Raw genomic sequence first — 12033 nt, forward strand, 5'->3', positions numbered from 1 at the left:
CCAGGCCAGATAAACGATTTTAGAATTTAGTGGCAGCAGAACTTGCACGGGTAGCAAATGGATAGGAAAAAGCTGCCAAAAATGGATCTTGAAGTCAATTAATGGTAATGTCACAGAATGTCAAACGTTGAAGATGGTCATTTTAAGACAAAGATTACTTGCCACTTGCTAGCTCATGGCTGAACAAATGCTATCCAGAGTTTGCTGTTAGGCGTAGATTGTTTCATTTCCGTGGGAGTTGCAAGTGAAATTGGAGCCGAGGTCATTGTGGCCCACCGACTTTACTAAGACTTCTTGATACTACTGCAGACCAAGGATCACTGAGACAGTATCACTCAACCATGGAGCTCAGCCCTCGGTTCCAAATTTATACCAAAACTACAAGGTCTGGTGAAACTGGACACTGACGAGCAAGTTTTTGGCAAGTTGAATGCTATTTGGCACAACTGTGAATAAAACTTTCCATCATTTTGCCCAATGATTCAGGAAAGACTATAATTGGGTAGCAATTAGTCAGATTAGATGTGTCTGGGACTTTGTGAACAGGACACACCTGAATAATATTGATCATTTGCTTCTAGTAAGACCAAGAGAAAGTAGTAATTGTACTTGAACTTAGATTGAAGTACAGTAAGTTTAGTGGCGAAGCTTTTTTGAAATGCATCTAGGATGTATTTGACTTTGTTGTATTCAATAATGTACTGTGAACTATTCCTTAATATCGAATGGCATGAATTGAATGGGCTGAATTATTTTTTCTGTGGTGGCGATATGAATCTTAGAATGCTGAGATGATCATTGAATTGACGGAGTATAGCAGTAACATCATCTTCTTTGAATATGAAAATCAAATCCACCAAGCTTACACCTACACCAATGTCAGAACTCTCAGAATTCCAGTAATCTTGATGTCTCCTTCGCCGATCATCTCCAGAACTTCGGTGATCGTAGTCTCTGTCTCTCCGTTCTCTCCGATCTCTCAGATCAACTCTGTCTTTAATCTGATCAGATCCGTATCTGCCATTTCGCTCAGTTCTACTTACTCTGCAAAAACAGGGAGCAATAAATCATACACATCATCCAAGCTGATAACTGAAGAAATAGGAAAAATCAGATAAGACCATAATGTCTTTTCTTAGAAAGAAACTAGATTAACTATATACATAGCACAACCAAACTGATGGCAAAATGTGTCAAAGCTACACAAACCAAGAACATTAAAGCCTTATTTCCTTTTCTCTTGAATTAGTTAATCCCAAACTGCCAGCATGGATGTTAAAATCAGCTTTATAGCCCACAGCAGTCAAGATGAAGTTAGGGAAAATAGAAACCAAAGTCGAACATCACAGTAGTTCATTATCTGGTTATGCTCACTTCAAAAACATTTCAAATCCAGGAATAATGGTTACAGATTGGTCACATGGGGAAAGTACCAGGTGCATTATTGAAAGGTGTTCTTTGAAATCTGTATTTGGTTACCATTATAAATTTAAGAGTACAGAACATGCAGACCCAACTGAAAAAGATATTTACAATAGGCAACTCTAAACTTCAAGCAACAGGTAGCCTCAAGCAACCAGCAAAAGAAAAAAAGGAAAATAAATTTTAATTAAAATAAATAAGAGTAAAATAGGTTTAAAAAAATACACAAGTTTAAAATTGCAAAAATAAATATTCTCTGACATAACATAATATTCTCTGTCTTACATGAATCTGGCATTTTGTGTTTCTTCTATCTGGTTCATTACTTCTAGGAGAGGAGGAATGTTTTATAGAATTCTATTGGGAATCCATCCTCTCCAGGCATTTTATTGTTCAGCAGCTTTTTTTAATATATCCTGTACTTCCTCTATTTCAAATGGTTTTATCAATTTATTTTGCTCCTCTTCTTGCAATTTCGGCAGTTCAATTTTAGCTAAAAACTCTTCTATTTTATCATCTTTCCCTTTGTTCTCAGTTTGGAATAATTGTTCATAAAATTCCTTAATGTTTTCATTAATCTCTATTGGGTTATATGTAATTTGTCCTTTTTCCTTGATGCCAATATAATTCTTTTAGCTTGTTCTGTTTTAAGTTGCCAGGCTAATATTTTACGTGTTTTTTCTCCCAGTTCGTAATACTTTTGCTTTATTTTCATTATGTTCTTCTCCACCTTGTACGTTTGTAATGTTTCGGGTTTTTTTGTCTGCCATTTCTCTCCTTTTCATTATATCATCCCTTTTTACTAGTTCCTTTTCTATACTTACTATCTCCCTTTCCAACTGCTCTATTTCCCGATTATATTCCTTTTTCATCTTAGTTACATAACTTATTATCTGCCCTCTAATGAAGGCTTTCATTGCATCCCATAATATAAATTTAAATATTTTTTAATTTGGCGTTCAATAAACTCTCTAAATTCCTGCCTTTTAAGTAACATGGGAGTTTAACCTCCATCTATATGTTTTTGTTGGGATGTCCTCCAGTTCTATTGCTAATAACATGGGTGAATGATCAGATAGTAGTCTAGCTTTATACTCAGTTTTCCTAACTTTCCCTTGAATATGGGCCAACAACAAAAACATATCAATTCTTGAGTATGTTTTATGCCTACTTGAATAATATGAGTATTCCTTCTCTCTTGGGTGCTGCCTCCTCCATATATCCATAAGTTTCATTTCCTGCATTGATTTAACTATAAATTTGGCCACTTTATTCTTTTTACTAGTCTTTTGTCGTTTTATCCAACTTTGGGTCCAAATTAAGGTTAAAATCCCCTCCTATCAATATATTTCCTTGTGCATCTGCAATCTTCAAAAAAATATCCTGCATAAACTTTTGATCCTCCTCATTAGGTGCATATATATTGAGCAAATTCCAAAATTCTGAATATATCTGGCACTTTATCATTACATACCTCCCTGCTGGGTCTATTATTTCCTCCTCTATTTTGATTGGTACATTTTTATTAATTAATATAGCTACACCATTAGCTTTTGAATTATATGATGCTGCCGCTACGTATCCTACCCAGTCTCTCTTTAATTTGTTATGTTCCTCTTCAGTTAGATGAGTTTCCTGCACAAATGCTATATCTATTTTTTTTCTTTTTTTCAGTAAATTTAATAGCCTCTTCCTTTTAATTTGGTTATGTATTCCATTAATGTTTATAGTCATATAGTTCAACGTGGCCATCTCATATCCTGCTTGCACCTCATTTCTGCTTCCCCACCACCATCACCCCCCTCCCTTTACATCTCTCAGTTTTCCCTTTTTAAACTCAATGTATGACAACACATTTAAAACATTTAATTCCCACATCCAATATTACCTTAACCCCAAATACCCTCCCCCTGAGTTGCCCCTTATCCCTTACCGGGCAACCACAACTCCCCTTTCCATTTGGATTGCGATCCTCCTCGCAAGCATCAACTGATTTCGCAGTGACGGTTATTCTCTCCCCCCCCCAACCCCTCCCAGAAAACTTTTTTTTTTTAAACATACATATTACAAAGTTCTCTTTTTTTTTCCCCTTACTTCCTTCCTTCCCTTCTCTTTCCCTTCTTTAGTTCTTTACATATACATTGTATTTACATCTTTATATATATTTTATCGCTATTCTTCATTCTTATTACATCTCTTCATCTCTTATCTGTCCTGCGAGCGTTCTGCAAATTCTAGCGCTTTCTCTGGATCCGAGAACAGTCTGTTTTGCTCCCCGGGGATAAATATTTTAAGCACAGCTGGATGTCTTAACATGAATTTATAACCTTTTTTTCCATAGGATCGATTTTGCTGTATTAAACTCCTTCCTCTTTAAGAGTTCAAAACTTATGTCTGGGTAAAATAATATTTTTTGACCCTTGTATTCCAATGGTTTATTGTCTTCTCTAATTTTATTCCTTGCCCGCTCCAGTTTATTTTCTCTTGTCATATATCTCAAAAATTTTACCAAAATGGATCTTTGTTTTTGATGTATCTGTGGTTTCGGAGCTAATGTTCTGTGTGCCCTTTCTATTTCCATTTCTGTCATTCCCAGGCCCTTCGGGATCCATTCTTTTATAAATTCCTTCTTATCTGTGCCTTCTTCATCTTCCTTTAGGCCCACAATTTTAAGTTGTTTGGCCTCCTATAATTTTTCAACATATCAATTTTCTGAGCTAACAACTCTTGTGTCTCTTTAATTTTATCACTTTCTTTCAATTTTCCTCTCGTCGTTTACTTCCATTTCTACAGCTGTTTCTCGTTCTTTCACATTTTCTACTCTTTTCCCTATTTCTGTAATGACTAGTTCTAATCTTTGCATTTTATCTTCTGTTATTTTCATTTTTCTTTTAATTTCACTAAATTCTAATGTCAACCATTCTTTTAATGCTCTCATTTGTTCTTCAAAAAAAAGCTTTATCTATATTCTGTCCATCTGTTTTACCTTCTATCTCTCTGTGAAGATCTTGGTCTTCTTCCTCTTCTTCTGTGTCTGTACCTGTGTTTGTGTCTTCTTTTTTTCTTCTTTGTATCTGTGTCTCTTCTGAATTTTCTCATGAGTTGCTTGTCTCACTTTGTCAGGGCTCTTCTTGCTTGGCCTCTTGCTGTTTGTCCTCTCCTTCTGAGCTGCTCATCTGTCGAGCCTCCTGCTGCTGCTCCTCTTGCCGTTCACCCCGTCGACTTTCTTTCTCACCTGGTACTTCATTCCCTCTCCTGCCGCATTCCTCATCTTCCAGCTGAGAGCCCTGATGTCGGGCATCCCTCAACTGGTCGTACCGTGGTTGCCCACTCCTTGGCTGAGCCCCCCTCCTGTCGGTGTTTTCCTTTACCTTAGATTGCATACTGCTCATGCTCGAGTTCTCGCGCATGCACAGTTGCGCACTTTTGTTTGGCTCAGCGAGCCATTTTTGCAGTCCACCAATCAGGGGGGGTCGCGACTCCGCAGGGCTGACACCAACCTCAGAACTCGGGCTCTTTTCTCCACCATGGCTCCCTGTTTCTTCGTGTAGGTAAGGCCTTCTCCTTTCTTTTCCAGTGTCTTTTCTTTTTTTTCCTGTTGCTTTTACTTTTTCCTTCTTACGTGCCATCTTCCATCGCTTCTCTGCAACTTTATCTTTTATTTTTTATATTTTATATTTATTGAACTTAGTCTTTTCTTAACTTTTTTTCTTCTTTTCTGGAGATGGCTGGCTTTACCCTACCAGCCACTACTCCATCAAGTGTCTCCTCCTAAACTGTTTATTCTTAATGCAGGTGAATTAGTTGGGCATTGTAAGAGTAAGTCTCTGGAATGGGGACAACAGTCCAGGTCATCATAGGCAAAACACTGACCACCATCAAAAACATCTACACTCGGAGGAGTCACGTGATGGAGTAGTGGCCGGACGGTGAACTCCAGCCCTCTCCAGAAAAGTCGGGAAAAACAAGAGAAAATACAAAGGCACAGAAATACAAGTTAAAGAAAAGTGAGTATAAAGGTGGAAAGAAGATGGAGACAAAAGGAGAAAAATCAAAATCAACGGAAAGAAGAGAGGAAGAGAAGACAACGGAGGAAAAAGGTGAAGGCCTTACCTGTCCGAAGAGGCCCGCTGTGGAGAGAAGACCCCACTACCTCAGGTCGGTAGAAAAAGAACTACAACAATGGCTCACAGAGCCGAGTAAAAGTGCGCAACCGCGCATGCAAAAAAACACACCGACGGGAGGGGGGACCAGCTGGGGAGTCGATCTCCACAGCCGGCAACGACAGCTGCAGAACACCTGCAGCAAGAAGAGACCACAGAAGACAATGGAAACAAGAAAGAAGAGGAGGAAAGGGCAGCAAAGAAACAACAGATGGCCAACCTAGAGGAAGAAGAAGAGGAAGAATACAGTGAAATAGATAAAGGGAAAGGCAAGGTAAAGGATATACTTGCTCTTGTTAGAGGATACATGGAGTCATTTAAAGAATGGCAAACACAGGAATTCAATGATTTAAGAAGAAGAATAAACAACACAGAAAAGAAAATAAATAAAATGGATATGACCTTAACAGAAATGGGGAAAAAAATGGACAAGATGGAAGAACGGGCAATAGCAGCAGAAATGGAGGTAGAAGACTTAAAAAAGAAATTGGAGGAATCTAATAAAAAAACTAAAGAGACACAAGAATTACTAGCCCAAAAAATAGATATAATGGAAAATTATAACAGAAGAAATAACATAAAGATAGTGGGCCTTAAGGAAGATGAAGAAGGCAAGAATATGAGGGAGTTTATAAAAGAATGGATCCCTAAGGCCCTAGGATGTCCAGAACTACAGCAAGAAATGGAAATAGAAAGGGCACATAGAGCATTGGCCCCTAAACCACAACCACAACAAAAACCAAGATCTATTGTAGTAAAATTCCTAAGATATACTACAAGAGAAAAGGTACTGGAGAAGACAATGGAAAAAGTAAGAGAGGGCAACAAACCACTGGAGTATAAAGGGCAAAAAATCTTCATTTATCCAGATATAAGCTTTGAACTCCTAAAGAAGAGAAAAGAGTTCAATACAGCAAAAGCGATTTTATGGAAGAAAGGATATAAATTTACACTGAAGCATCCTGCGGTATTGAAAATATTTATTCCAGGACAACAAAACAGACTATTCTCGGATCCAGAAGAAGCACGAAAATTTGCAGAACAATTACAAAAATAGACTGAGGGATGAAGACGGGTAATGAGAGCAAAAATGATCACGATTGATATGTATGTGGGTAAAGACAAAAATAGACTGAGGGATGAAGACGGGTAAGGAGGGTAAAAATGACCACGATTGATATGTATGCGGGTAAAGAGGTATAAGAGTGAATAGAGACAATGGGCATATGTGAAAGTATCTGTAATTAGAGGAAAACATAGAGAGTATAGACAAGAATTAATAAGGGAAGGTAATGGAATAGAGAGAATAAGGAGGGAATTAAAAGAGTGACCTTTGTGACATATAAAAAGCGAAATCTTTTCTGGGGGGGGCTGGGTGGGGGAAAAGAGCGGTCACTGCAAAATCAGTTGACGCTTGCGAGTGGATTCGCAAATCCAAATGGAGAGGGGAGATGTGGTTGTCCGACAAGGGATAAAGGGCAACTCAGGAGGGGAAGGGGAGATTGGGGATAAAGAAGATAGAAATAGGAGAATAAGGAAAATGTTGGATGTTGTAGGAATGTTGTCTGGTAAAGAGTTGAAAATAAGAAAACAGAAATGGAAAAGGAGGAAAGGTAATGATGGAAAAACGGAAAGAGAAGATAAACAAAATATAAAATGGCTACGCTGAACTATATGACTCTAAATATTAATGGAATACATAACCAAATTAAAAGGAAGAAACTACTAAATTTACTGAAAAAGGAAAAAATAGATATAGCATTTGTCCAAGAAACACACTTAACTGAATTGGAGCACAAGAAATTAAAGAGAGATTGGGTAGGACATGTAACAGCAGCATCGTATAATTCAAAAGCAAGAGGAGTGGCTATATTAATTAGCAAAAATGTGCCATTTAAAATAGAAGAGGAAATAATAGATCCAGCAGGGAGATATGTTATGATAAAATGTCAGATATATTCAGAGCTTTGGAATCTACTTAATATATATTCACCTAACGAAGAAGATCAAAAGTTTATGCAAGATATCTTTTTGAAGGTAGCTAATACGCAAGGGAACATACTAATAGCAGGGGATTTCAATCTGAATTTTGATCCAAATATGGATAAAACGGGGAAAAAAATTAACAGGAAGAACAAAGTAACCAAATTTATAATTAAACCAATGCAAGAAATGAAACTTGTGGACATATGGAGGAAACAAAACCCAAAAGAAAAGGAATACTCATACTACTCGACTAGACATAAAACATACTCAAGGATAGACCTATTCCTGTTATCAGCCCACATTCAAGGGAGAGTTAGGAAAACGGAATATAAAGCTAGACTATTATCGGACCACTCACCCCTGTTATTGGCAATAGAGCTAGAGGACATCCCTCCAAGAATGTATAGATGGAGATTAAACCCCATGCTACTTAAAAGACAGGATTTTAGAGAATTTATTGAAAAACAATTAAAAATGTACTTTGAAGTAAATACGGAATCAGTGGAAGATAAGTTTATACTATGGGACGCAATGAAAGCATTCATTAGAGGGCAAATAATAAGTTATGCAACCAAGATGAAGAAGGACTATAATCAGGAAACAGAGCAGTTGGAAAGGGAAATAATAAACATAGAAAAAAAATTAGCAATAAAGGAAGATACAACCAAAAGAAGAGAATTGGCGGATAAAAAAATAAAATATGAAACATTACAAACATATAAGGTGGAGAAGAATATAATGAAGACAAAACAGAAATATTATGAACTAGGTGAAAAAACACACAAAATCTTAGCATGGCAGCTTAAGACAGAGCAAACTAAGAAAATGGTATTGGCAACAAGGAAAAAAGACAAACAAATTACATATAATCCAAAAGAAATTAAGGAAAACTTCAGAGAATTCTATGAACAATTATACCGAACCGAAAACGAAGGGAAAGAAGGGAAAATAGATGAATTTTTGACTAAAATTGAACTACCAAAACTACAAATAGAGGAACAAAATAAATTAACAGAACCATTTGGAACAGTAGAAATACAAGAGATAATAAAAAATTTACCAAATAATAAGACACCAGGAGAGGATGGACTCCCAATAGAATTCTACAAAACATTTAAAGACCTAATAATACCGCCCCTCCTGGATGTAATCAACCAGATTGATGAGACACAAAACTTACCAGATTCATGTAAAACAGCAATAATTACAGTGATACTAAAACAAGGGAAAGATCCACTCTCACCAGCGTCATATAGACTAATATCTCTGCTAAACACAGATTATAAGATAATAGCTAAACTATTAGCGAACAGATTAGCAGAACAGGTACCGAAAATGGTAAATTTAGACCAAACTGGATTTATCAAAAAAAGACGCACAACAGACAATATTTGTAAATTTATTAACTTAATTCATGCAGTAGAAGGAAATAAAGCACCGGCAGTAGCAGTTGCTTTAGACGCAGAGAAGGCCTTCGACAGAGTAGAATGGAATTACTTGTTCAAAGTATTGCAAAAATTCAGTTTACCGGAGAAGTATATTAATTGGATTAAAGCATTATATAAGGGACCGTTAGCGAAAGTGACAGTAAATGGACATGTATCAAAGCAACTTAACTTAAGCAGGTCAACGCGGCAGGGATGCCCACTATCACCATTATTGTTTGCGCTAGCTATAGAACCACTAGCAGAATCGATAAGAAGAGATAATAATATAAAAGGAATAAAAATAAAAGACAGGGAATATAAAATCAGTCTGTTTGCGGATGATGTGATAGTGTACTTAACAGAACCAGAACTATCAATAAAAGAACTATATAAGAAATTGAAGGAATATGGAGAAGTGTCGGGATACAAGATAAACGTAAATAAAAGTGAAGCAATGCCTATGAATAACGCGGATTTCTCAAAATTTAAGGAGGAATCCCCATTCAGATGGCAAACGCAGGCAATAAGATACCTAGGTGTGCAAATAAACAAAAATCTAGGCCAATTATATAAACTCAATTACAATCCACTAATGAAAAAATTACAGGACGATTTAGAGCATTGGAAAGAGCTACCACTAACACTGATAGGAAGGATAAACTGTATTAAAATGAACATTTTTCCAAGGATACTATACTTATTTCAGGCATTGCCAATACAACTGACAGAAAAATTCTTCAAAGAGTTAAAGAAAATAATAAGGAGATTTTTATGGAGAGGGGGGAAACCGAGGATAGCACTAGATAAATTAACAGAATGGTATAAACAAGGAGGCTTACAATTGCCAAACTTCAAAAATTATTATAGAGCCGCACAATTAAGGTACCTATCAGATTTTTATCAAACAAGGGAAAAACCAGACTGGACGAGACTAGAATTAGATAAATTAGGGGAAAAGATACTTGAACACATATTATATAAATGGGACGAAAAATTGGTACAACATAGAACTTCTCCAGTATTACACCATCTCCTCAATATATGGAAGAAGATTCATGTAGAAAGAAATAAAATAAATTACCAAATACCAAAACTAATATTGACGCAAAATAAGCTACTCCCTTTTACAATAGACAACCTTGCCTTTAGAAAATGGGAAAAAAAAGGGATTAAAAGAATAGAAAATTGTTTTTCAGGAAGTAGATTCTTATCCTTTGAACAAATGAGAGATAAGTACAATATAACTGGAGATACAGCGCTGGCATATTACCAACTGAGATCCTACTTGAAAGATAAATTAGGAAGCAACTTGAGTTTACCAGAGGGAAGTAACCTTGAATATGTGATTACAGATACAATGTTAATCAAAAGATTTATAAAAAATATGTATATTAAACTGCAAGAAAAGGAGAATGAGGAAACAAATGGTAAAACTAAACAAAAATGGGAACAAGATTTAAATATAAAGATAAAAAAGGAAACATGGGAGAAGTTATGCTCTGGAACGATGAGAAATACAATAAATACGAGGCTGCGTATGATACAATATAATTGGTTACACAGACTATACATTACACCGCAAAAGTTAAATAAATGGGACCCAACAGTATCTGATAGATGTTTTCGATGTAAAAAAGAAAGGGGAACAACAATTCATGCAATCTGGACATGTGAGAGAGTAGAAAAATTTTGGGATGATCTCAATCAGATATTAAATAAAATAACAGAAAACAATATACCAAAGAATCCAGAGATCTTTCTCCTAAGTAACATAAAAAATAAAGAATTTGGAATTGACTTGGAAGATGCACAAAAAAGATTTGTCAAGATAGCCCTAGCCGTAGCAAAAAAATGTATTATGTCAACCTGGAAATTGGAAGATAATTTGAAAATACAACAATGGTATATAGAAATGAATAAATGTATTCCATTAGAAAAAATAACATATAGTTTAAGAAATAATATTGAAATATTCGAACAAGTATGGGAGCCTTACATTAAATACAATAGCGAAAACCTACCGGGAACAAACATTACCTAAGTTGATGGAAGGAGAAGAAAAGAAAAGAATGGACTCAGTAGAATTTCTGGTGTATTTTTGTTGAATGACAACATTGTCTAACTGAATTAATGCAACCTAGATTGTATACCTAAAATGGATGAGAGGGGGGGGGGGGGGGGGGTGGGGGGGTGGCTTGGGAGGAGGGATGGGGGAGGGAGAAAAAGTCACTGTAAATGTGTGGAAAAGAAAAAGTGTATATCATGGCTATTGTGATTTATGGTGTGAAAAATAAAAAATTAAAATTAAAAAAAAAACATCTACACTCAGGGAATGCTACCATTGGAGAGCAACAGCAATCAGCAAGAATCCACACCACCCAGCAAATGCTCTGTTCTAGCTGCTACCATCAGGAAAGAGGACTAAGTGCCACATGACTCACACCACCAGGTTAAGAAACAGCTGCTATCCTTCCAACATCAGACTCCTTAACAAAAAACTCAATCAGGACTCATTTAAGAACTCGTACTTTTGCACTCTATTAATCTTTTTTCTCTCTGCATAGCAGTTTGTTTACATTCTTTTATTTGTTTACATTTATGTTGTGTCATTTTTTTTGTAACCAAAAAGAATCTCAGGGTTGTATGTGATGTCATGTATGAACTCTGACAATAAATCTGAAGCAGGCATAAAAATATACTTATCCGGAATCTGGTTAAAAGATTATTTAAAAACTGCCAAGTAAAAAAAAACAAGGAATCAAGCTCTAAATTAAATGTATGGCCATCTATTTGCTCTGCCACCCCCCCAAATAACCTTGCTTCTTTGTGACAAACCGATTAGAATTTTTATCCCATTTGCAGGAACCTAAATATTGCTACCAGCATTATAAAACTATGCCTGAAGATGACCCCACTAATTCTTGTTCAAATAAAATGGCTTGGATACCAGGTTTTATGCTGTGCAGTAAATGATCACAATTGGGAACATCACCAGAAGACACATTAGTCACTATAATCCTGGTCTTATATGCTCA

The 12033-nt window shown here is 36.1% G+C and overlaps 1 protein-coding gene across 8 annotated transcripts in view; it reads right to left on the bottom strand.

The window, feature by feature from the left end:
• The window catches only part of LOC138763034 (RNA-binding protein 5-like), a 53460-nt gene that overhangs the window by 26618 nt on the left and 14809 nt on the right, over positions 1-12033 (bottom strand). For 7 of the 8 annotated variants that reach the window (XM_069936557.1, XM_069936556.1, XM_069936558.1 and 4 more), the window contains one exon: positions 867-1044. In XM_069936557.1, coding sequence (XP_069792658.1) covers positions 867-1044 — 178 coding nt within the window. The remainder of the gene's footprint in view (positions 1-866; positions 1045-12033) is intronic. The other variant, XM_069936562.1, reaches the window with a different exon arrangement.

This window comes from Narcine bancroftii, chromosome 5 (assembly GCF_036971445.1).
Source record: "Narcine bancroftii isolate sNarBan1 chromosome 5, sNarBan1.hap1, whole genome shotgun sequence".
NCBI lineage: Eukaryota > Metazoa > Chordata > Chondrichthyes > Torpediniformes > Narcinidae > Narcine > Narcine bancroftii.